The sequence below is a fragment of the Staurois parvus genome, unplaced genomic scaffold (genome assembly GCF_062004578.1).
Source record: "Staurois parvus isolate SC_StPar_1 unplaced genomic scaffold, SC_StPar_1.0 ptg000088l, whole genome shotgun sequence".
Lineage (NCBI taxonomy): Eukaryota > Metazoa > Chordata > Amphibia > Anura > Ranidae > Staurois > Staurois parvus.
This window is the reverse complement of record NW_028317884.1, coordinates 1,567,803-1,595,497: the sequence shown is the minus strand read 5'-3', so window position 1 is coordinate 1,595,497 and position 27,695 is coordinate 1,567,803. Positions and strand designations below refer to the sequence as shown.

At 41.8% G+C, this 27,695-nt stretch overlaps 1 protein-coding gene across 1 annotated transcript; it reads left to right on the top strand.

Annotated features, from left to right (window-relative positions):
* Positions 1-465: 465 nt before the first annotated feature.
* On the top strand, positions 466-25,822 carry LOC149468367 (uncharacterized). The gene is made up of 5 exons (XM_089670247.1): positions 466-510; positions 14,462-14,580; positions 16,899-16,998; positions 18,725-19,657; positions 23,178-25,822. The coding sequence occupies exons 2-5, from the start codon at positions 14,509-14,511 to the stop codon at positions 24,794-24,796; spliced, it is 2,724 nt and encodes a 907-aa protein (XP_089526373.1). The 5' UTR covers positions 466-510; positions 14,462-14,508; the 3' UTR covers positions 24,797-25,822.
* The last annotated feature ends 1,873 nt before the right edge of the window (positions 25,823-27,695 follow it).

Here is a 27,695-nt window from a genome sequence, read left to right as displayed (position 1 = left end):
GTACTGGAGTACATTTATATTTCTTGCATATGGGTTTGTACTGCATTTATGATGCTTTTGAAAACGCCCCTGGTATAAACTAGCCCTAAGCACCATTCTGCATGCCCCCCCATCTGCCTGGTACCATCTCCTGCCTGTCAACCCTGGTCACTACACAGCCCTGGCAGATCCAGCAGCAATGGATTCTGGGACTTGCAGTCCATCCCTCTGCCTACCTCTCTGTGTTCGACTATTGAAAAACTACAATACCCATGAATCATAGTCTTCCGGATGCGACCTGCCACAGCTGCTCACGGCATTGCCTGCTGGGAGTTGAAGTCCTATAGAGTGTCCCAGGACGCGTTCCAACCAAAGAGAAGCGAGAATTCAAGATTGGCAACCCTTCTTAGAACTACAGCTCCCCAGAGAGGAGCCAGCTGGATGACGTGTTTCAGGTGGCAGCCAATGAGAGCGCACGTTTGCCGCCCCGCCTCTTCCCCCTCTGCACACAAAGGCTGCGGGCTGGGTAAGGTAAGGGGATAATAGAGCGGATTATTGGGGGGACGCGGACTGCTTATGCTCGGTATTACTAGGGGAGAGCTGGCCGTGATCTTTCCACTCTCTCCGGCCTGACTCGCTGCTTGGACTTTTGTCACTCACCACCTTCCCATTGATGTGTGCAGATCCATGTAAATACATTGGGGGAGTTTACTAAAACTGGAACAGGCTCAGTGTGGAGCAGCTGTGCATGGCAGCCAATCAGCTTCTAGCCTCAGCTTGTTAGTCAAGCTTTGAAAATGAAACCTAGACGCTGATTGGCTGCCATATACAGCTGCCCCCAGGCTTCATAGCATATAAATGGATGTAGAGGACATGTATGGAGACCTTGATTTCATAGCAGATTTGGAAGATTTGTTCCCGACTCTGCCTATATGTTAGAGTGTATCTAAAAATGTAATGTTGCAGCTTACCGATCCTTCTATGTGGTGACTGCATTTGAATTTTTTTAGGCTTTTTTCTTTATTTCACCTGGTGATCTGGCATCCTCCTGTATTGGGGTGTCTCCACTCTGGAGGGCAGAGCAGTGGAGACACCTTCAGACCGCTGCATTGCCAATCTGGGGAGAGTTAGATGTACTAGCAGAAGAAGGACTTGGCTAACAAAGTCAAACTCCAACTCACACTTCATAATCAGTTACAGCAAACTGTTTTTTGCTTTTGGGATGAAAGGCTTACATTAATAAAGAAGAGCTGACCATTGTAAACATTCCTGTCACTGATAAATGGTTTGTCTCAACCCTCTAACTGCTACATCTGCAGGACAGCTTGTTTTGTTGAAAAACAACTAGGGCTGCAACTAATGATTATTTTTACAATCTATTAGCTGACTGATTATTGTTTCAATTAATTGGTTAAAAACCTTAAATTTAAGTTTTTGGTTTATTTCAGGTACTTATATAGCGCCGTCAATTTACGCAGCGCTTTACATATATATTGTACATTCACATCAGTCCCTAACCCTCAAGGGGCGTACAATCTAAGGTCCCTAACTCACATTCATACATACACATATTAGGGCCAATTTAGACAGGATCCAATTAACCTACTAGCATGTCTTTGGAGAGTGGGAGGAAACTGGAGTACCCGGAGGAAACCCACGCAGGCACAGGGAGAACTCCAGGCACGTGTTGCCGTGGTTGGGATTTGAACCAGCGACCCTAGTACTGCCAGACAGAAGTGCTAACCATTTAGCCACTGTGCTGCCCTATATAATTTATATAATACCCCAATCCATCAGACTGTCACCTACCCTCCTCACCTTCAGGCGCACCCTGAAAACCCACCTCTTCAGGGAAGTCTACCCCACCCTCACCTAACAACTGACCTCCTCCACTCCTCCCACCACTCCATCCCCCACAGCCATTTCCTCCTGTACCACTATCCCCTCCCTCCTAGATTGTAAGCTCAAAGGAGCAGGGCCCTCGAACCCCTCGTGTATTGTATTGTTTCTGTCTTGTCTCATGTTCTGTCCCCCTTGCTATTGTACAGCGCTGAGCAAACCCTTTGGCGCTATATAAATACTGTATAATAATAATAAATGGTATATAATTTTAGTTGATCTGTAAAGTTTAACCACGTCCCCACTGTGCTAATGCAAAAAGACAGCTACAGCGCGGTTGGCTAGTTCTGGGAGGGCTTCCATGGACGTCCTCCCATAACCACACCTCTGGGGCACGCACTGCACGTGATCTGTGATTGTGGTCTCCTTCGGACACAGCTGATCACATGACTAAGGAACGAGCCAGTCACAACCGCTTTTACCATGCGACTAGCTTTGTCCAATCACATGCTAAATAGGAAATGCTGGTTATCAGCAGTCCTCTCCTCACGTTAACAGCGTGAGAGGAGAGCAGGTAAGCGGCATTTCGCAGGGGGACATCTACACTGGTCATCAGTGTAGCCCCATCAGTGCAGCCAGTAGTGCCCATCAGTTGAATCAGTGCTGTCAATCAGTGACTCTTCATCAGTGAAAAAGGAAAATTACTTATTTACAAAACTTTATAACAGAAACTAAGAAAAGCTTTTTTTTTTTTTTTTTGGTCTTTTTTTGTTTGTTTAGCAACAAATAAAACCCCCCAGTTCTGATTAAATACCACCAAAAGAAAGCTCTATTTGTTTAAAAAAAAAACAGATAAATTTAGTTTGGGTGCAGTGTTGCATGACCGCCCAATAGTCATTCAAAGTGTGAGAGCACTGAAAGCTGAAAATTAGTCTGGGCAGGAAGGGGGTAAAAGTGCCCGGTAGGCAAGTGGTTAAAAAAAGTGAATTTATTCTTGACTATCTATATGCAGTGGTAAATACAAATAAGCAGCTGTATGGTTGGGTAACACAATATCTAATCTACTCTGAGAATAATAGACAGAAGAGAAAACAATACTATTAGAGGTTGAATCTGGTACATATCCTCAGGCTCAAAGATCAACATTTTTATTGAAAGAAAAAATGTTTTTAAAAGACCTAAAATGCTATTTTACAGATTTTCAGACAGCACTGTAGTATAATATTATGCAAGACAGACTCCCTTGTCATAGGCAGGTAGGTTGATACAACCTGCGCCTGCTGTCACTTAAGTCTGGTATACACATTCAGTTTTTTTTTTTTCGTTCAACCCAGTGGGCTGAATGAAGAAGAAAAAAAAAAAAAGATTGCTGTCCCAAGTGATATTAGTGTGACGATCTCTCCCACTGTGTCTTTTGTGTTCTAACAGAAGTAGGATATACAGGGTATTTGAACTGGGAGTCAGACATGAAGCTATAAGAAGGGTGGGGAGGGTGATATAAATCTTTTATATTAAAGCGATTCTAAAGGTTAATTTCTTTTTTTTTTTTTTGCAAAATAACAAACATGTCTACACTTACCTGCTGTGTGCAGTGGTTTTGCACAGAGCAGCCTGGATCTTTCTCCTCTTGGGTCCCCCGCAGACTCTACTGGCTCCTCCAGTCTGTTGGGTGCCCCCATGGCAAGCAGCTTGCTAAAGGGGCACCCACTGTTCTGTGTGTTCATTCACACATGGAGCCGTGGCTTGACCCTGCTCTCTCTCATTGTCTGACTGGCTGTGATGGCCAATGGCCCCCGCTTGCTGTCTCAGCCAGTGAGGAGGCAGAGACCCGGGACAGCCGAGGCTGTCATTCACATCACTGGATTGCGATGAGGCTCAGGTAAGTATTGAGGGGGTTGGGGTGATGCTGCACACAGAAAGTATTTTGCTTTCATGCATAGAATACATGATGGTAAAAAAACCTTCAGCTTTTACAACCATTTTAAAGTAGTGCTAAAGGCTGATACTTTTTTGCATGAATATAATAATTTTTAAAGAAAAAGTTTACCATATTGTGACATGTTGGGTATCTATTTACTCGCTCTTACATACTCTTTCATATATATTGTTTGGTTTTTTTTTTAAATCAAAGTGTATGTTTTTTTTCAAAAAATATATATTCATTTTTAAAAACTGCGCAATTCGGTTTTCGGCCAAGTGCATTTTGGATTTTCGATTTGGGCACCAGAATTTTCATTTTGCTGCACCACTAATATATAATAATTGGTGAGCTTCTATATATTTCAGTTCTGATTCTAGATTTAATACCATTTCAGTTCTCCTTGATTTCAAAGGACAAACCAATAACTGAATAGGTATGATCACTAATTGCTGTTGCCACAGATCTTGCTTGTCACAAACATATCCAGTATTTCCCTTTTGTATGTTATGCTGGTTATCAGGGGCAATCTGTTATAAACTAATCTGTAGCTGCAAGAACCATTGAAGGTACTGAGTGTATATATCAAAGAACCCATAGGAAAGAATAAAAACTGTGATAGAGAGATATATTATTTTTTTTTTTAATCCATTGTAAGGATTTGCCATATGGTTGTGCGGCATCCTTTCCTTAGAAAAAAAATATTTCAAGGAAAGGAATGCTTTACAGGCTGCAGAGTAAAAAAAAAAATAAAAAATAAATATATATATATATATATATATATATATATATATATATATATATATACAGTTTCAAGAAAAAGTATGTGAACCCCTTGGGATTACAAGGAGTTTTGCATGAATTGGGCATAAAATGTGCTCTGAACGTCATCTAAGTCACAACAATAGAAGAACACAGTCTGCTGAACATAATACTACACAAACATTAGATGTTGCCATGGTTTAATTGCACATAACATGTAAACATTCACAGTGCAGGGAGGAAAAAGTATGTGAGGCCCTCGCTTAATGACTTCTCCCAGAGCTAATTGGAGCCAGGAGTGAGCCAACCTTGACTCCAATCAGTGTGATGATATTGGATGTGTTGCTGACAGCTGTCCTGCCCTTAAAAAACACACACCTGTTTTGGGTTTACTGGTTTCAAGAAGCACTGTCTGATGTGAACCATGCCTCGCAGAAAAGAGCTCTCAGAAGACCTAAGATCAAGAGTTGTTGACTTGCATGAAGCTGGAAAGGGTTACAAAAGTATCTTCAAAAGCCTTGATGTTCATGTGTCCACGGTAAGACAGACTGTCTACAAATGGAGAAAGTTTAGCACTGTTGCTACTATCCCTAGGCGTGGTCGTCCTGTAAAAATGACTGCAAGAGCACAGCGCAGAATGCTGCATGAGGTAAAGAAGAATCCCAGAGTGTCAGCTAAAGACCTACAGAAATCTCTGGCACATGCTAACATTTTTGTTGACACATCTACAATAAGGAAAACATTAAACAAGAATGGAGTACATGGGAGGATACCACGGAGGAAGCCATTGCTGTCCAAAAAGAATATTGCAGCACGTTTGAAGTTTGCAAAAGAGCACCTGGATGTTCCACAGCACTACTGGCAAAATATACTGTGGACAGATGAAACCAAGATTGAGTTGTTTGGGAAGAACACACAACACTATGTGTGGAGAAAAAAAGGCACAGCACACCAACATCAAACCTCATCCCCACTGTAAAACATGGCGGAGGGAGCATCATGGTTTGGGGCTGCTTTGCTGCCTCAGGGCCTGGACGGATTGTTGCCATTGATGGGAAAATGAATTCCAGAGTTTATCAAGACATTTTGCAGGAAAACGTACGACCATCTGTCCGCCAACTGAAGCTCCGCAGAGGATGGGTGATGCAACAGGACAATGACCCAAAGCATACAAGTAATTCAACAAAACAATGGCTGCAACAGCACAGAATACGCCTTCTGGAGTGGCCCAGTCAGAGTCCTGGCCTCAACCCGACTGAAATGCTGTGGCATGACCTTAAGATAGCGATTCACACCAGACATCCCAAGAATATTGCTACACTGAAACAGTTTTGTGAAGAGGAGTGGTCCAAAATTACTCCAGATCGTTGTGCAGGTCTGATCTGCAACTACAGGAAACGTTTGGTTGAGGTTATTGCTGCCAAAGGAGGGTCAACCAGTTATTAAGTCCAAAGGTTCACATACTTTTTCCGCCCTGCACTGTGAATGTTTACATGTTATGTGCAATTAAACCATGGCAACATCTAATGTTTGTGTAGTATTATGTTCAGCAGACTGTGTTCTTCTATTGTTGTGACTTAGATGACGTTCAGAGCACATTTTATGCCCAATTCATGCAAAACTCCACATAATCCCAAGGGGTTCACATACTTTTTCTTGCAACTGTATATATATATATATTTTTTTTTATCTGTAAAAATATGTGCATTTATTATTTTTGGCAAAAGGTGAACTTATACTTTGCACCTACTGCACACCTATTACTGTATGGGTAGCACAGTGGTTAGCACTTTGCCTTGCTAACCACTGGGAATCCCGACAATATTTATTATTATACAGGATTTATATAGTGCCAACAGTTTGCTCAGTGCTTTACAATATAAAGGGAAACAATACAGCAACAATACAGTTCAATACAAGAGGGATAGGAGGGCCCTGCTCCTTGGAGCTTACAATCTAGGAGACAAAAACACGTTCACTCATGGAGGCACGGTAGGGGGTGGCACTGAGGCTGGAGTGTCTATAAAAGACATTCCATCCTCCGTGGAGCTCAGTAATTCTGATCCTGATAAAATCATAGTCTGTGTTACGGAGCACAGCGCTGCGAGCCACTGCATCTGCCTGTGTGATGGGCATAGCGGCCAGCAGGAAACACTATCATTGACGCTGAACCTGCATGTTTAACAGGCCTGGCATCACTGAGTTGACTGCACACATGGGTAGCACATCTGGCACGACCCTGCGTATATATTTATATGAGCACTGCCAGAATCCTAAAAAATGACCTCCAACAGGCCACTGGTGTGAATGTCTCTGACCAAACAATCAGAAACAGACTTCATGAGGGTGGCCTGCCTGACGTTCTCTAGTGGGCCCTGTGCTCTCTGCCCGGCACCATGGAGCTTGATTAGCATTTGCCATTGAACACCAGAATCGGCAGGTCCCCCACTGGTGCCCTTTGCTTTTCACAGATGAGAGCAGGTTCACCCTGAGCACATGATGTGAAAGGGTCTGGTGGGTCAGTGATGGCCTTGGGAAGCATATCCATAGAGGGACGCACAGATCTCTACAGGCTAGAAAATGGCACCCTGACTGCCATTTAGATATTGGGATGAAATCCTTGGACCCATTGTCAGACCCTTTGCTGGTGCAGTCGGTCCTGGGTTCCTCCTGGTGCATGACAATGCCCGGCCTCGTGTGGCGAGAGTATGCAGGCAGTTCCTGGAGGATGAAGGAATTGATACCATTGAATGGCCCCCATGCTCGCCTGGCCTAAATACAATGGAACACCTCTGGGATATCATGTTTCGGTCCATCCAGTGTCGCCAGGTTGCACCTCAGACTGTCCAGGATCTCAGTGATGCCCTGGTCCAGATCTGGGAAGAAATACCCCAAGACACCATCCATCATCTCATTAGGAGCATGCCTCGATGTTGTCAGGCATGCATACAAGCACATGGGGTCATACATACCAGGGTTTCAGGGTTTCTTTGAATTCAGTCGTCTGTAGGTTTAGAATTTTCATTTCCATCAAACAATAGGGCATCTTTACGTTGCTAACACATTACCCAGTCCATATCATATAGATATCCAGCATGATATTTTTCTCCATTGAGATCTGATGTGTTTTCAAAGTGTTCCTTTAATTTTTTTGAGCATTGTATATATGAGGGGCGTTCAAGTCAAACTGGGACTTTTGAGGGTTTTTTTTTTTTTTATAATAAAATAATACATTTCAAGCAGTGGAAACTGCATTTATTTTTCAGCATACTCCCCTGCTACATTTTATATACTTATCCCAGCGTTCAATGCCTGGAAAGCTTCGACATAGAAAGATTTGTCAGTACGCCTGAACTATCCTAAGATATACCCAGGCTTCGTCACATGCAATGTGATCCAGAACATCCTGGCCTTCCCTGTCAAAATACTCCTTCAACGCAGTGCAGACTTCAACCCTTCTATGCCGGTCAAAAACGGAAATCTGTCTTGGTACCTAGCGTGTGCTAACATTTCAAAAAGAGAACTGGAAAAAAAGGCGCTGTGGAAAATGCTCTCAGACAAGCACCTTAGTGAAGGTGCATCTTTATTGGGTGAGACAAAGTAGCAATTATAATAAAATTGACCAGCCTGAAGTGGACAGTGTGACTCCAATGGACGGCCTGTCCGCTCTGAGGGGAGCTGAGATCAGGGAATGCTCCTGTCGGCTTCAAATCACGTGGTGTCAGCGTACCAGCGTCCTGGGTGGTGTCACCATGGCAAGCGAAGGCAGTGTCCGGTGTTGGCTTCAGCTGGGAGCATATGTAGGGTTACCAAGACGACATGTTTCGCGCAGTTGCGCTTTGTCAAGTCTCTGGTAACCTTGGCCGGCGGCCATTGTATAGAAGACCATTAAAGGGAAGGCTGGCTGAGTGTAATTAGCAGGGGATGGGGTGTCAATCAGAGCGGACGGCTCGTCCTGAAGCAATGCTGAATACAAATTTAAAGGTACAAATTGCAAATTATAAAAAGTGATATGTATAAAAACAATATTGGAAAGCATGATATACTTTTATCTTTAGTAGAATAAAGGTAATACAATAACAAAAAAAACTGTAAGTTAAAAATGACATCGCTGGTTCATGGAAGCTATGTCAAAAATTGCGTTTATAGTGAGGTAATTATGGGTATATGGACAAAGAAGGGAGTAGGGAGAAGTGAATGCTTGGCATATGAAAATGACTGTATAAAAGGTATGACTAAAAGGAATATAATAAAATCAATACAGGTATCAAATTAGGTAGCTCATATGTTCGTAATTAAATAAATGTAATAGATGCTTAATAACATCTATTCGTAATTGAGTAAACAGAATATATACATGGTAACAGTGCAAATTAAAAAACAAGTATTAAAAAAAGACAATACTGTAACATTTCAAAAATGCAAATGTTTGTAAATGATTGTGTTCACAGTTCCCACAGAAAGATTAGTCTCTTGTGCAGTTTCATGAATGGTTGTGTCGATTATCCAGGATCAGGCATTCCATGCGCTGAATGTTCACAGGAAAGACATCTGGGATCATCCCTGATGGACATACGGCTACCTTTGAAATGTTTACACCATTAAAATGTCTTACTGGAGCTGAGCATCTTATCACTGTATTGTGCTTGAAGTCTTCTGTAGATGGGTTTTATGCCTTCGTTCACAAGAAAATTAATCACCACACGCTGTTCCATGCACGCACTAACACTGTTGTCTGCCATCTTCATTAACTCTGTCTGTACTGGCTCGCGTCGTGTGCTGCCTATCAGTAGTAGGACACACTTGCCACTTACTACTGCATTTAGTACCGCCTTGCTACCATCCCTTTTTTATACCTGTAAAATTAGTTGTCGCAGTTTGACTTGAACACCCCTTTTGTATATATATATATATATATATATATATATATAGATGCACTCCTTCATTGGGCTTCCTATTAGATCTATCAAATTGAGACAGCTCAGTGTCTGAGGAGCTCATGTGGCCAATAGCAGCACTTTGGTGGCAGATTGATAATGCTGAAGCTTAGTGTGGTCAGCTTGCAACAAGAATTGCTGTTACTGGAAGGATCTCCAATCAAAAAAAACTTTACAACAGTTTCACAAATAACAGATTGCTTAATAAAAGTGTATGCAGCAATGTATGATGTCCTGCATAATGAAGAATAGATTGAGTTTGCATACACTCTAGCCTCCCTACCGGTCTGATTATGTCCGTATTTCTGTGCTCAAAGCGGTACTTTTTTTTTTTGCATGGAAATGTTTTTTTTTGTTGTTTTTTTTTAATATGTTAGCCTGTAATTTTTAGGAATAACTCACTGAAATCTGTCCAAGCAAGAGTCTAGTAGACATCCCGGGTATGATAAAATTTGAAACACGAAATCATAAATTATAATATAATAAATCATAAAAAATATAATTTAATTCAATAATGTAATCAAACCAAAAACACTGAAAATTTAAAATATTGCACCAAGTTCACACATCACTGAGCAAAGTTGCAAAATCATTTTCAGTGTCTGATGATGAATTTCCCCACGAATCATTATCACTCAATTCTGCAAGTGGTTCTAATTTACTATCGCTGTTCTCTAGCTGGTCTAAAACCGCTTTTGACCTAAAGGGACGCTTTTTGGACGCCATGGACGTTTCTCAGTTTCCAGGCAGAAAGAACAGTAAAAATGCAGGCAGGGCACAGGACAAAGCACTAGGGACAAAATGTATGTGAAATGGTTTGATACAGTAATGTTTTACTATGTGATTTTAGTGAATGTCACTTTTTGACATTTTCAAATTTCCCGCTGGTTACGTCACGACGTCGCAGGGGACGGAACCCAAAAGACAAATGCCGGCATCGGCCGGAGGACATTGCGGGTGACACTGCAGGGGGGACATCGCAGGAGCTCAGGACAAGATAAGTGAAGAAGAGATCCCGGAGCAGCGCTGCAGGGTATTCCCGAGTGTAGCTCGGGGTTACCGCTTGTGGTGCTGAAACTTTACCCCGAGCTACACTCGGGAATACCGCCAGGGGGATTAATATTTAATAGAGGCATAGTGATGAGAAATTTTTTTTTTTTTTTGAGCCTTGGAGAATGAGGACCCCCTGTTGGATTTTTGTTACATTCTCTATCCCCGTTGGGGATATTCCTATTACTTCCAGTTCAGTTAACAGGTGTCAAACTGCAAAGGAAATGAAGTCTCATGATGCTGCTCCTTCCTCTATGCAGGGGGTTACAGGTAGCGGATATCAAGAAATGTTTTGATATTTATGCTAGCTGTACAACAAAATACATTTAGGGTTACATTTATAAAGCCGCACGATGGCCCTCCTGTGGATGTAGCACTGCTTTGAAACAGGCCAAGCATTACACATTCTTTTGGACTTCCAAGGCAACTGAAGCCCCATTAATATAGATGAATTGAAGAATATGTGCTGGAAGGGGGAGATCTTGGTCACATGACCTGCCGGTCACATAAACAGTCTCACTTCTATTGACTGTTTTTACTTTGCATGCAGAGAACACTCCGCTGGACATCCTAGGCTCAATATCATGGCTTGCATTTTGTAAATTACTTGTAAAATGCAGGCATATTGTGGAGTAAATACTGTGCCATTCAACAAAAACTGAAATCAATATTTGTTCTCCAAGATGAGTGGGCCCATTTAGTGATTTTATTTTGATGTCTCGGCAGAACACTGCAATTAAAGGGGAACTTCACTCAAAAGGGGGAGTTCTGCTTTTCCTCCTCTCTCATGCTTCTTTTTTTTTTTTTTCCTTTTTGTTTCTGTTCTAAAAGTTTTCAAATAAGTAATTCTTCATAAATTTAAGTCAATGTATTATGCTACATTTCTTTGGTGAAAAAAAAACTAATTTAGTGTATATTACTTTGTAGGAAAATTAAACTCTGGTATGTATCTGAAAATCGATCAATCCTGACGTACTGATGGCACTGATCTCATTTCTTGAGGCCCAAAAATGTCAGCACAGTACAGATATCCCCCCAAATGACTCCTTTTTGGAAAGTAGACAGTCTGCGGTATTTATTAAGAGGCATGGCGAGTTTTTATAAGTTGTAATTTTTTGTCATACTCTTTTGGAAAATGAAGAAATTAAAATAAACCCCAAATGTCCACAAATTTTCACGTCTGTGATCAGGGACACTTGACTGGTGACCGTGCGGAGAAAAACCCCCCAACATTTTATTTATTTATATCACACACACACTTTGGGGGAAATAATTATTTGATCCCCTGCAGATTTTGTAAGTTTGCCTACTTACAAAGAAATGATAGGATATCAATCAAAAATCCAGAAAAAACACATGATAAAAATGTTATAAATTGAGTTGCAGTTCAGTGAGTAATATAAGTATTTGATCCCCTACCAACCAACAATAATTCTGGCTTCCACAGACTGGCTATGTGCTCATGTGGTACACAGATTAGTCCTGTCAATTTAAGAAGGTGCTCCTAATGACAGCTCGTTATGTGTAACTAGTTATGTGTTCACAGAATCTTTCTTCCATTCAAACCTCACCATCATGGGAAAATGACCAAAGAGCTGTCAAAATATGTCAGGGACAAGATTGTAGACCAGCACAAGGCTGGAATGGGCTACAAGACCATCAGCAATAAGCTTGGTGAAAAAGGGACAGCTGTTGGAGCAATTATTCACAAATGGCAGAAATACAAAATAACCACTAATTGCCCTTGGTCTGGAGCTCCATGCAAGATTTCACCATATGGGGGTAAGGATGATTATGAGAAAAGTTAAGAATCAGCCCAGAACTACATGTGAGGAGCTTGTGAATGATCCCAAGAGAGTTGGGACCATAGTCACCAAAAAACCATTGGTAACACAATACGCTGCCACAATCCCAAAATGGTGTGAATGTAGCTACTCTGGTTCACACATATATGCGATTCTGGATGTGTTTTCACATGACAGGCTAGATATTACGTGTTCCTCTTTGACGTAGTTCACACAGATGTGATCCACATGCATTGTATTTTGAGTGCCATTACGAAAAGGGTCCTGTGCGAGTTTGTAGCAGTACATTCCAGACTCACAAGTGATAGAGTAAAGTGGCAGGCAGAGATAAGTGTTCACATAGTATTTCTATTTGCAGGAATTTTGGCACGAAAGTCAGTGGGTGGCGTTTTTTGCATTAAAGTCACCAGATCACCATTTCTAGTCGCCCTGATGACTTGGCGCCTGGGATTTTTTTCAAGCCTTGGCCTATAACCTCCATAGCTGTATATCCGCAGTTTAAAATCTTAGGCACTTCTGCCTTTGACTGTTAGGGGTTCTGCACGCCGGATGTTTTTTTAGCTGCTCCTTGGGGCATCTGGCTTTTTTTTTTGTCTCTAAATGCCCCTGCATGTTAGCCTATGTGTTCATGCACACATGGGCTTTTAGAGGCAGCAGTGTTGTTGTAGTTCATTGGCCAGAATAAATTTATTGTCGCCAATAAAATGAATTCACATCTAATCGCGTTAAGCACTCTCACAAGCATTTTTTTATGCCAAAATTCCACTGCCAGGAGGAAGGACACTTAGGAGAGAGTGTGAAATGTCCAGTGTGCATAAGCCCTTTTTAGCTGAATGTGATTTGATGGTCAAAAAATGCAGTTTGCCAATTAAATATGAAAAAAAAAAAGAAGCAAAAACAGGAGATAGGAGGCATCAGTAGTGCCTTCTGAATTCCTGCAGTTGCTGTTATACCACCCTCTGAAAAACAGTGAACCGCAGATTTAAGAGGGTGGTAAGCATTACCGCCTGTCTGAAAGAGCCCTAACAGTCCTAAATGGATGTACTGGTTGGATTAAAGAGAAATCTTTCTGTATTTTCTGATTATCGTACAGCAGTGTCCCAGGTGGATGAGCTCCTTTAGTTATGAAATAGCCAGATTATTGCAAAATAAAATGGAGACAAGAATTTTACCAAGGGTTTTTTTTAACCACCTCCCGCCCGCCATATGGTAATATGACGGACGCAAGGTGGTTCTCTCGTTCTGGGAGGACGTCATATGACGTTCTCCCATTCTAACCGCGCATGCGCGGCTCCCGGAGTGTGCAGTGCAGCGATCGGCAGTGTGCTGTGTCCCTCGAACACAGAGGATCACTGATCATAGAAGGAGCCGAAGATGTCAGCTCAGTCATGTGATCAGCTGTGTCCAATCACATGTAAACAGGGAAATGTCGTTTATCGGCATTTCTCTCCTCTCAAGCTGTCACGCTGACAGCTCGAGACGAGAGCCGGTAATCTGCATTCTGGGGAGGGGACATGTACACTGATCATCAGAGCACTGATGATCAGTGTAACCCCGTCAGTGTCCATCAGTGCCAGCTGTCAATGCCACATATCAGTGCCAACCAGTGCACATCAGTGCCACATATCAGTGCCCATCTGCGCTGCCTGTCAGTGCCCATCAGTGATGCCTGTCAATGCCCATCAGTGCCACCTACCAGTGCCTCCTCATCAGTGCCACCTATCCGTGTCCATCAGTGCATCCTATCAGTGCCCATCACTGCAGCCTCATTAGCGCACATCAGTGAAGGAGAAAAATCACTTATTTACAAAATGTTATAACAAAAACTAAGAAAAAAAGTGTTTTTTTTTTTAAATTTTCAGTGGTTTTTGGTTTGTTTAAAAAAAAAGAAAAAAAAATAACCCAGAGGTGATTAAATACCACCAAAATAAAGCTCTATCCGTCCCCAAAAAATGATAAAAATTTCATATGGGTACAGTGTTGCATGACCGCGCAATTGTCATTCAAAGTGCAACAGCGCTGAAAGCTGGAAATTGGCCTGGGCAGGAAGGGGGTATAAGTGCCCTGTAGGCTAGTGGTTAATGTGCAAATCTAGTATATGAAATCTTCCCTTTTTTTTTTTTTTTTTTTTTTAACAAATATATTGAATTAAACTGTTTTTCTTTCTGCAGCCCCGTTATACTCCCTCTGCTCCGTGGTAAGATTTGACATATTAAACATGTCAGACAGTGAACCCAGTCCTGCAGCAGAGCCAGCATCTGATAATGAACGCGGCCAGGACAGTGATAAGGTAAGCAAATCTAAATACCTGATAGAGCCCACAGACAAGAACCAAGGCCCATGGCCAAGGTCTACTGAGTATACTGGGAGGAGAACAGGGGAAGTTTCTTGTGCTTGGGCATCTATAGACATTACTGCACTAAAAACTGCAGCTCAAAAACGCTGCAGTTTTTTTTTTCTTTGCCTGGAAATTCAGCTGCATGTTAGCCGATGTTTTCATGCACACGCTAGGCATTTTTAGGGGTTTAGTGGCAGGGGGGAAAAAACATGAATGAAGCTTTTGAGTATAAATCTAAAAGAAAAAAATAAAAAAGGTTCAAAAGCCTGTTAATGTGCATTCCTGCGCTAATGAATTCTAATGGCCAGAATTGTAGCCTATAGAAGGCATTAACGCCGGATGCTCATGCAAAAATGCATCTTTTTACCATGTTTTTAATGCTGCAAACTCCTGTAGGGGGAAAAAAATGTTTTTAAGCTAACAGTGTACATAAGGCTTTAAATTTATATAAACCCAAAGACAAACATGTATTGTATTGCAGTTTACCAATCCCCAAATGTGATGGTGGTGGCATTTTCTTTTTTCCTTTATTTTCACCTTGTGTTCCTGCCGGTAGCACATCTTCCTGTCCTACGGTGACAAAAATCTGTGTACTGTATTTATGGAAGATCAGCTTCATCAAAGTAGGATAGGACTAAAGCTGGCCATACGTGTATCTAACAGATTTATCCATACACATTAAATGGTGCAGATGGACAAATCTACTGACAGCTTTGATAATGTCACCGCCGGCTGTTATAATACCCGAACAATGTCTTCATCTGATTGGATGCATGCACTGTTCAGCTGACAATTTTTCTGTCGGTCCTCTTCATTTTTCCAAAGGATGTTGGATGGGAGGTTCCGGCAGGGCCCCTCCACTTTTGAATTTTGTCTGGTTCATTAGGAACTGGCTGAAATTCACTCAAGCATGGGCAGTTTATGAACGCTGCCCTCCCTTCTCCATTATGCAGTGAGGAGGTGTTCTTTAGGCCATTGATAAGAATGCAGCAGAGGCAGATTGTGTGGTTTGATATTAATACTGTTGTCAGAGGTCTAACTTAAGATCTTTACAGGGGAATCGGGACCTCCTTCCTCCTACTGTTGATCCCTCTAGTGATAACTAAAGATCTGTACTGTAGAAGGGAATCCGGACCTCCTTCCTCCTGCTGGTGATCCCTCTAGTGATAACTAAAGACCTATACTGTAAAGGGGAATCGGGACCTCCTTCCTCCTACTGGTGATCCCTATAGTGATAACTAAAGACCTATACTGTAGAAGAGAATCGGGACCTCCTTCCTCCTGCTGGTGATCCCTCTTGTGATAACTAAAGATCTATACTGTAGAAGGGAATCAGGACCTCCTTCCTCCTACTGGTGATCCCTATAGTGATAACTAAAGACCTATACTGTAGAGGGGAATCAGGACCTCCTTCCTCCTGCTGGTGATCCCTCTAGTGATAACTAAAGATCTGTACTGTAGAGGGGAATCAGGACCTCCTTCCTCCTGCTGGTGATCCCTTTAGTGATAACTAAAGGCCTATACTGTAGAAGGGGAATCGGGACCTCCTTCCTCCTGCTGGTGACCTCTCCAATGATACATAAAGATCTGTATAGTTCAATCAGGACTCCCTTTCTCCTGCTGGTGATCCCTTAATAGAAAGAAGGTGGATGTGTATTTTACATTAGTAGAAACTGTCTGTTCTTCTTCCTCTTCTTCCTCTTCCTTTTCTTCTTCCTCTTCCTTTTCTTCTTCCTCTTCCTTTTCTTCTTCCTCCTTCCTTTCTTTTTCCAATTTGGTCTTCTCTGTCTCCATTGAGGAGGTTCACTCATCTTTTGTCTTGATGACTACTGTCTCTTTCAAAAACATAAAAACTGTTTTTGTCAGGAGATTCACAGCTTTTGTAGCGGCATCTACTGTATGTATTTATTTCTGGTACTTGTATAGTGCCATCATTTTACGCAGCACTTTACATATATATTGTACATTAACATCAGTCCCTAACCCTCAAGGGGCGTACAATCTAAGGTCCCTAACTCACATTCATACATACACATACTAGGGCCAATTTAGACAGGATCCAATTCACCTACCAGCATGTCTTTGTAGTGTGGGAGGATATGTATGACTCCTGTGGTAAAGGCCTTTTGAATGGAAGGCAAGAAGAGATGGCTATAGTAGCTGATAATAAACAAATACTCCCCCCCCCCCCCCCCCATCCCATTTCTCACAGATGTGCTCCGTTTTTAATAATTGGGTCACTGAGTCATTCTTCTGTGCTTCTGCTTTAGGTCTCTCTTGATATGTATTATGAAGTTGAATCCTCCAATTCCGAATCTGAATATGACAAGCTGAACACTGCTGTGTCTGATGATGATGATTCAACTGAAGGTAAAAAAAGTGGATACGTTTTATTCTGTACACAGACGTGTGCACTTTTGGGTGCATTGTTTTTAAGTGCTTTGACATCAAATGAATGTGCACACTAATATCAGTGTGGTAAGACCTGAATAATGAACCAATCGCACCTTTTTTAAAAACAAGCAAAATAATTGGGGGGGGGGGGGCCCATCAAAACTGCAATACGCTGCAGCACACATTTTTTGTTCATTGTAGTGCATTGCAGTAGGCAGCCTATACATAACTAATAAGCTGCAATGCACCTCAGTGCACAGAAGTAGTGCAGACTACATTTTTTTCACAGTGCAGCACAAAGGACACTGTGGGGTTAATTTACTAAAACTGAAGAGTGCAAAATCTGGTGCAGCTCTGCATAGAAACCAATGAGCTGACCTTTTTTTTTTTTTGGTCAAAGCTTAATTGAACAAGCTAAAATAGGAAGCTGACTGGCTACCATGCACCGCTGCACCAGGTTTGCACTTTCCACTTTAAATACCTCATCCCTCTGTGTTGTAATGCAGGGTGTTGCAACATGTGCATTGTAGAGGTTCGTTTGAATACCATTCAAAATTAATTGTAATGAATGTAAACTGTCTTAGCATGCCATGGGTGCTTTAAATAGGCCCATACTGTTACCATTAATCATAAACCCAAACCCCATGCTACAACCCTTAAAGGGCGACATCATTTATTATTCAGCTTCGTAAATTACACTAAGCTGAACCCCATCTCCAGGTGCTTGGTTATGTCCAATTCAAGTCTGTCCAAGTCTATAGGTTCACCCTGCACTAGATTTTAACAGGTTGGATTGTGAACTACTCAGGAGGCCACCACTGTTGGAAGGGTTCAATTAGTGTTGGTTGGAGGGGGGAGGGATGGGGGTTGGAAGGATTTTTATAATGAATGATTATAAATTTATATGACCAATGAACTTTTCCTTTAGTTACTGGTCCACTTCTTAACCCATGCCCTGAACCTAATATAATCCCTAACCATAACCTTGTTCTAGCCCATACCCTAAACCTGAACATACCCCTTAAAGCAGAACTTCACTCAAAAGGGGAAGTTCCACTTTTCCTCTTCCTCCCAGAGTGTCTTTGAAGGGGGAAGGACAGGGAGCGGTTACCTGATTTTGACACCGCTTTGACCTTCCTCTTTTCCCTGCAGCCTTTTGGGACATGACAGATGTCCCAGGAGACTGCAGGACCTATCATGGGGCAGGTGCAGCAGGCAGCCGGCTGTGGATCCGCAAGCAGTCACAGTTGGCTCCTCACACAGTTAAGATGCTGGAGCCTGGACCAGAAGACGGGATGAAGAGCTTGGTCTAGTGAGCACATCGCTGGATCCTGGCACAGGTAAGTGTGTTTTTTTAAAAGGCAGCAGCTACAGTATTTTTAGCTGCTGACTTTTGCATTTTTGTTTACAGGGTGAAGATTCTCTTTAAGTTACCCCTAAATTTAAATGAGATACCCCTAAATGTAATCCTGAATTCAACCTAACTTTCTTTTTTTTTTTTTTTTTTTTTGTTTGTTATAAAAACAAAAATATCATTGCAGCTGTCCTGATAATACTACTTCCATAATATCTGAACTTCTAAGTTGAATATACCAAAAATTCAAAAACTAGTCCCAACTAACTTTATATGTAAAGGTAGAAACATCCTTCATTGTGAAATATTGTCCTTTTTATATATTGTTGCAATCTTATCTGTGTGCAGATTTTGTGGTGATAAATGAAAAGGGGGAGCCTTGTATGACATCCAGCTCATCTGCAGAAGTGGACAAGATCACAGCGGGAAAGGACATATCCAACAAACAAGATCCTTGTGCCAGGCTGGTGGACAACTGCCACAGCATCTTCAATGCTATTGACCCCAAAACTGGTAAAGTGACGGAAATGACCACCTTTTTGTGCATTGACTGTGGAAAGAGCTTTACAGACAAAGCTAGGTTTGTGAAGCACCAGAAGACGCACTCAGTAGGGAAGCCTCATATTTGTAACGTGTGTGGTAAGGCTTTTTCGTATAACTCACACTTGATCATACACCAGAGAACTCATGGTGGCGAGAGACCCTTTGCATGTTCCTATTGTGAAAAGTGTTTCACTGATCGCCCATCCCTTGTGAAACATGAGAGAATTCACACTGGAGAAAAGCCATTTTCTTGTACGGTCTGCGGAAGAAGCTTCACTGACCATTCAAATTTGCTGAAGCACTATAGTATCCACACACGGGAGAAGTCCTTCACCTGCCTAGAGTGTGGAAAAAGCTTCACGGACCGGTCCAGTATGGAGAAACACCAGACTGTCCATTGCGGGGAGAAGTCCTTCCAGTGTGGTCAATGTGGGCAGAGGTTCACAGAAAACTCTGCTTTGGTTTTCCATCTGCGGAGCCACACTGGTGAAAAATCTTATGCCTGCAAGGAGTGCGGTAAAACCTATTCCTGCAATTCACACCTAATCTTGCATCGGAAAACTCACACTGGTGATAGACCCTTTGTGTGCCACAAATGCGGAGAAAGTTTCATGGACAGCTCCACCTTGGTGATACACCAGCAAATTCACTCTGAGGAGAATCCCTTTGTGTGCCAAATATGTGGGAACAACTACACCAAGAAGTCTGCTTTGGTGAAGCATCAGAGGACCCACACAGGTGAGAAACCAGCTGCACTTAGTGTGACAAAAACTTCATTGACCACTCTTCTCTGGTCAAACACCAGGGCACTTACAGTAGTGAAAAGCTATTCACCCTTGTCCAGTGTGGGACGAACTTTTCCGCTCGGTCCACCTTGGTGAAACACCAGAGGACCTGTAGTGGAAAGAAGCCATACACATAACCTGTGTGTGGGAAGTGCTTCTCCTATAACTCCCACCTGGTGGTTTATAGGTGCTTCCCTACAATGGCAAAGCCGTTCCAATGTAATCAAGGCAGCAAAAGTTTAATCAACAGCTCCACCTTGGTAGAGCATTAACGGATACATACTGAAGAATGTTCACAACTATTGAACTTCATTGATAACGTTACCCTGATCAAACACAAAACCATTCGCACTGGGGAGAAGCTGTACTCCTGAAAAGTGTGACAGCTCTATCCTTGTGAAGCATCAAAGAATCCACACTGGGGAGGAAGCCTATACATAGAAGTATGGCAGGAGATTCATTATTGTTCAACTCCTATTAAACATCATAGAATCCATCAGTGAGGAGAACAGGTGGCTGATATGGTTACAGGGTATCTTGGTCAGCCAGAGTCCATCATAGAGCATGCATAGAGCGTGCAAGCATAAATGAGGGCTGAGGTAACCAAGTGAGAAAGCTATTTTTAATTTTGTTAGCCCAACCTGGCGGATGCTGATGAGTTGAAACCCACACTAAGGTCCATGCAGCAAAACCTGAGTGTGACAAAATCTTCTATACACTCTGTTGCCAGTCCTGGTGCTCCACAGCAAACACATATGGCACTTCACTCCACACACTGTACTAATCCGATTACCAGAGAGCCATGACCATCTTGCACAGATATGTCAGAAAAATGCTTGATTAAAGTAGCAACCTTCTCCAATGAAACTGACCAGCCAAATATGCCTTGCTCTCCAAATATCCCCACGACAAATGGAATACACATTCAGGACAGATTCCCCTCCACCACCTCAGCTGAGTAACTCATATTAATATGTTAGGGTACAAAGCGCACGTCTCATGACGACGTAAAACTATTAAAACAGCTTTTATTTAAAATAATTGCACTTAACAATGGTTCGGAAACATCAAACATGTATACCCTTTGTGTTTTGTACCCTTACGGTACATATTACTAGAAGTTACTCAGCTGAGGTGGCTCAGGAAGATCTGTCTTGAATGCGTTTTCTATTCTTCCTTAGGAGATTTGGGGAAAAAAGTCATTTGTTCAGCTGATCCGTCTCCCTAGAGAAGGTTGCTACTTTAATCAAGCATTTTGTTGGACCTATCTGTGTAAGATGACCTATGACCCTCTAGTAAGCTTATTAGCACACTGTGTATGAAGTAGAAATGTAGAATTTCCAGATATTTTGAAGCCATGGGAATAAGACATATCCCCCCCCCCCTTTCCTTTTTTTTTTTTTTTTCTGGAAGAATGGAAGTTTTGGAATATGTGAAAAAGCATTCCGTGTGGAGTAGTTTTACAAATTGAAAGTTGTTTGGTTACACTGGGAATTTGAAATGTGGTGTATTAAAAAAAAAAAAAAAAAATTATGGTTGAAATAAAAGTACAGCCTATCCAGTAATGGAATGGAATAACAAGGATGGTATATGTTAAGAACTTTTCAACTATACGTGAGAACAGGTAACCACCCCCCTTTCCCTCATAGTGATGTAAAAGTTTCCTGCCAATATGCATTTGCAGTTATTGACAATACTGATCCAGAAGCATATATTGCTCTTGCAAGAGCTTGATCCATGTTCTATGGATTTGCAGGTGTCATTTTAATAACGTGCCGCAACCGCACTGCAAATGCCTGCCAGTGTGTTTGTGGAGTGCCACCATAGACTTGAGTGGGAGGCATTAAAAGGCTTCAGACTCCTCTAGACTCGACATGAGGCTTCCATTTTGAAGCGACGCTAATGCTTTGTTTTGATCATGTGAACAGCACTGTGTGCTGTTCACGTTATCATTTTCATAAGTGTTTAAGGAGCATTAAAAAACGCCCCTCAAAGCCTGCTTTCCATGCCAGTGTGAACTAGGCCTTATGCAAAAAACCTGGTTGATCCTGTTATTCTCTGTCTCCCACTCCTGTCCATGTCCCCACTGCAGTTGGGTATTTTGCAGAGCAGTGTTGGCAGCTAGTGTACATGCTCTGTTTTCAGTATATTTTCTACTGTGATCATTTTCTCCCTATCACATCTGAGCAGCCCATGTGAATATAGGATCACACATGTGGGCGTATATACACTGATTAATGACAACCCACTCCCTCCCTCCTTCTTGTCCACTAACCAGCTAAACATATAAACATATAATGTTATAAGGCAAAGGCTGGAAAGATGTGACACAGCCTGTAACACAATGTTGTTGCCAAAAAATAATAGATTTGATTTCAAATATATATATTTGTATGACAATTTAAAATAATTTGATATTTATTTTACTCTGTAGACCAAGGGCTGTGTGTCCAGTAGCAGAGGACTAGAAGCTCCTCCTGCCACTGTTTCCCTGTAAACAGGCTGGGAAAGAGCTGGGTCATGTGACAGCTATGCATCAATTAGGAAAAAGGTATATGCCATCATCCATATACAGGAAGAGAATGTAAATTAAGCATATGTGTTTAGTATCATTTTAAATTTGTTCTAGACCCAACTTTTAACTGTACAATACTACTGCTACATGGCAGCAGGGGTGCGCAAAACCACGTGTGTATATATACCTGATTTTGTATTTCCAGGTAGGGGGCGCACATGCTCTACCTGCGCCTCCAATCATCGGGTGCAGGCCGGTGATTACCTATCAGCGCCCGGTGATTACCGAGGATCTCCGGGGAGGAGGACTGCTTTGTTTACCAACAGTCCTCCTCCCTGCCAGCTCGGGAACACTGCTCTGGATGGCGATGGCCATCCAGAGCAGTGTGCTTAGAGTGAAGCACCAACACACCGCCCCCCAGTAAAAACACTCCCAGCACCCAGCTAACCCTTTGATCGGCCCTCCTGTTTACCCCTTACTGCCCAGTGCAATTACTACAGTGTCGGTGCTTCTTTCTTTTTTTTTTTTTTTTTTTTTTCTGGACATGTTTAATAGCAAAAAGTAAAAAATATTATTTTTCTTTTTCTCAAAATTGTCAGTCTTTTTTATTTTATTTTTTTGTTATAGCGCAAAAAAATAAACGGACAGGTGATCAAATACCACCGAAAGAAAGCTCAATTAGTGGGAAAAATGGATGTAAATTTCATTTGGGAGCAGCGTTGCATGACTGCGCAATTGTCAGTTAAAGTAACGCAGCGCTCAGGAGGGCAAGTGGTTAATATTTAATATCAACCTAAAATTCTACCATATTATAAAGTGAAAAATGTACTCAGGATAATTATTCAACCATCACTCAATGCTGCTAACCAAACACCTGAGTTTCTAAATAAAAAAAAAAAAATAGTCCTCAGGGCAAAATATTATTCTTATACATTGTTGCAATCTTATTTTCATGCAGATTTGATGAATGAAACGGGGGAGCCCTGTGTGATATCCAGTTCATCAACAGAAGTGGACAAGGTGCCAGTGGGAAAGGACATCTGCAACACACAAAACCACTCTGATGTCTCTCGTACTAAACTGGTGGACAACTGCTATAGCATCTACAATGCAATTGACCCCATAACTGGTAAAGTGATGGAAATGACCACCTATTTGTGCATTGAATGTGGAAAGAGCTTCACTGACAGAGCTCGGTTTGTGAAACACCAGAAGACGCACTCAGTAGGGAAGCCTCATGTTTGTAACGTGTGTGGTAAGGCTTTTTCATATAACTCTCACCTGGTCATACACCAGAGAATCCATGCTGGTGAGAGACCCTTTGCTTGTTCTTACTGTGAGAAGTGTTTCACCGATCGCCCGTCCCTTGTGAAACATGAGAGAATTCACACTGGAGAAAAGCCTTTTAATTGTACAGTCTGCGGAAAAAGCTTCACTGACCGGTCGAACCTGGTGAAACACCACCGTATCCACACCCGGGAGAAGTCCTTCACCTGCTTGGAGTGTGGAAAGAGCTTTACAGACCGATCCAATCTGGTGAAACACCAGAGGATCCATAGTGGGGAGAAATCTTTCCAATGTGGTGAGTGTGGGAAGAGATTTACGGAAAACTCCACTCTTGTTGTCCACCGGCGGAGCCACACTGGTGAGAAACCTTATGCCTGCAAGGAGTGTGGTAAAACCTATTCTTGCAACTCACATCTAATTGTGCACCAGAGAACACACACTGGTGAGAGGCCCTTCATGTGCCGGGAGTGCGGCAAAAGCTTCACGGACAGCTCCACTTTGGTTATACACCAACGGGTTCACACTGGAGAGAAACCCTTTGTGTGCCTAACTTGCGGGAACCGTTACACCAAGAAGTCAGCTATGGTAAAGCATCAGAGGACCCACACAGGTGAGAAACCATTCACCTGTGTTCAGTGTGGCAAGAATTTCATTGACAGCTCATCTCTGGTCAAACATCAGCGCACGCATACTGGTGAGAAGCCATTCACCTGCATCCAGTGTGGAAGGAACTTTGCCGCTCGGTCCACTCTGGTAAAACACCAGAGAACCCATAGTGGAGAAAAGCCATACACGTGCCCTGTGTGTGGGAAGTGCTTCTCCTGTAATTCCCACTTGGTGGTCCATCAGCGCTTCCACACTGGGGAAAAGCCATTTCCATGTACTGAATGTGGCAAAAGTTTCACTGACAGCTCCACCTTGGTGAAGCATCAGCGTATACATACTGGGGAACGGCCCTACATTTGCAACTATTGCGGCAAGAACTTCATTGATAACTCCACCTTGATCAAACACCAAAGAATTCATACTGGGGAGAAGCCATATTCCTGCAAAGTATGTGGGAAATGCTTCACTGACAGCTCTACCCTTGTGAAACACCAAAGAATCCACACTGGGGAGAAACCCTATACATGTAATGAGTGTGGAAGAAGCTTCACTGACTGTTCGACCCTTATTAAACATCAAAGAATCCACCGAAGAGGAGAGCAGATGGCTGATGTGATAACTGTTACAGTGGACCCTGGGAAGACAGAGTCTATCATAAAGAATGAAGTAGAAGTGAATACATAGATGAGGACTAGAGTAACAAAGTGAGAAAATTATTTTTTCATGTTGTCAACCCAGCCAAAACTGGTAGATTCTGATGGGTTCAAAAACCTACTGCCTTCTTATATAGTACTTTATTGGGACTCTAGGCCCTTGATCTTGTCCATCCCAGGGGTTCTCAGTTCTCCCACCACCAACTCTGTGGCCATTGCAAAGCTAAGTGAGAGAATTTTACTGCTTTTTGTGTGTCCGCAACAGGTAAAATAAGTACCTAAAAATCAGAAACTGTGACCTGGCTGTCCACAAGAGTTTTTCAGATATATAAGGAGATGATTATGGATGATTAAATGTACATCTTGGGCATTGACAGATCAGATTACCAAGCTTGGTCACGTTGTCCCCATTTTCTGAATGTTGTGATTTTGGTGAATTCATACCTGCATTGCTCCACTCTTGCCAGATATGATTTCTGTGCCAGGGAAAGATTGCTATGCAGCCACAAACCTATCCTGCATACAGAAAGCCTAGACACAAGGGAGAACAAAACGGTTTTAACCACTTTGTGCACAGAAAAGTACAGATGCCACATCTTGACTAAAAGCATTTGGGTTTAGAGGACAACTTGATAGTCTTGAATCATGTATACTCCTTTCTTTATGTACCTTTTTTTTGATTTTTAAATACTATATTTTTATATAAACTCTGCTATACCTTACATCCAGAAAGGTAGCATGTTGCAACAAGTAGCCAGTAAAGGTTGAATTTTTTTTTTTTTTTTTTAACTTTAGCCTACATTTTTAGGAAACTCCTCCAAAATATTTCACTGACTTGTGGCAGAGGGTCAACTCCAGGTTTCATTACATTTCACACAAGTGGATTAGTGTGCAAGGAAGAAGGCTGCCAGACAGGCTGCATCCAGAAACTGTTTAATCACATTCAGTTAAAGGCAATGTGTTTTGGCTGATCTACCCCCAAAATTCTATGGATGTGTAAGACAAATATGTATAAAATTGCAGAGGTGTAAAGTCAATAAAATATCATCATACAAAAGTTATTAAGAAATTATTAAATAATGGATTAAATAGAAAATAATGCATATTATGTCTATGGGAATTACAGATTATTTTTATATTCAATTTTAGCTTTCAAAATGGATATAATACTAAGCATAAAATTTATATATACAATTACTCTGTGGGGTGTTTTTAGATAGATATATCTATCTGTCTATTTTTTTCTTTTTAAATACTTGTTTCACATTTAGTAGGATGAGCATGAAGATGTGGTGTTTCAAGCCTAACTCCATGTTTAATTTCACTTGGGCTGGCCCACCAAACTATTTTTGATGCACGATGTGTTCCGACCTGGACTGATTGCTTCTTAGCTATTCTAAAGAAGCCTTGTGTTTTTCTCAGTGAATACAAGGTTTCCTCTGATTGGTTGAGGTGGAGATTGTGACATCACCTTCCCACATTTTCACCTAAGACAATCAGAGGAAGGCTTGCATTTATTGATATAAATACAAGGCTTCATGTGAATAGCTAGGCAGCACTTACTCTGACTCAGTTTTGTTCCAGCAACAGACAGTCCCTGTACTGCTGCCGAAACACAGTACTGTATATGTTATGTAGCTGATGCTACATACAGTTTATACAGCTAACACAGCAGCCACATCACTTGGTTAAAAGAAATAATGTTTTGGTTTTTATTTTGTTTTTTTTGGATTAGCTTGCCCTAATGAACTTTTTAAAGTGGCAGTAAATGAGGAGTTAGGCTTTAACTCCTTGCTACCTGTTTATTAATAAACCTTTTTAAAGTCTAAGTTCGCTTTTAGGGGAAAAAAAAAATAAGCACACATATATTTGCATTTTATATATATATATATATATATATATATATATATATATATATATATATATTCCCCCCCCCCCCAAGAGCCTGCAAAATCATGTACCCTCCAGTGGTTGATCGTAGGTGTATCATTAGGCTCCTGCAGACACATGCTGGATGTACATTATACAATTGTCTTGCTCAAATTCCTTTTAAATTTAGGTTCAATTATGTAGTGCAAGGGCCTGCCTAATTGCATACAAATTGAAAGTGTTTTAAGTTTGACCTTTTTTTAGATTTTGTGGTTTTGGTAAATCTGAAGGAAAATTGTATAATGTATGGCCAGTCTGGGACTCTGTACGGGCTTTCTGTGAGAAAGCACCCTCGTAGTATATTAAGTCCTACAAGCTATCTGGTGTAGTGGTGGATGGGACTTGTAGTTTATGCATTCACAGATCCCTGTGTGGGCAGAGTGCAGCAAAGCCGTGACTATTTAAAAATGTGATGGCAACTGTGCTGGAAAGTCATCCCCACCTGCTGTCACCGGGGGGTGGGGGTCCTGTAACATGTTACACCCAGGGGCGGACTGACCATTTGGAACTCGGGCACTGCCAGAGGGCTCGGGGTCAGTAGGGGGCCCCATGAGATGCCCCTGGTACCTTTTTCATATGCTTTTTTGAGTTTTGGCAAGGACACAGGGGTCCCATGATCCCCTATTGCCTGGGGGCCCCATGAGTTGTCAGTCCGCCCCTGGTTACACCCGAAACATGTTCCAAACATGCCTTATTCTTTAATGTGTGTCGATGCATGAACAAGGACTTTTTTTTTGCCACCACACTTTGCACAGATTTGAGATAGCACCTTTTATACCAAAGGCTAACCTGTATACTTAATAATGTGCATTAAAAATGCATAGGTACGGAGTCCATAATGAAACCTGTAGTCAGAAGATTAGATCCTTGGTTGTCTTGGGTATCCAGTAACTTCGGTAAGTTACTAATTTGAAAAAAGTAGGTAGATTGGAGTTCTGGCTTCATTCTGACTTCCAAAATCTGTATGCCTGCACTGGGTCAAAAATGAATCTAGAGACTAA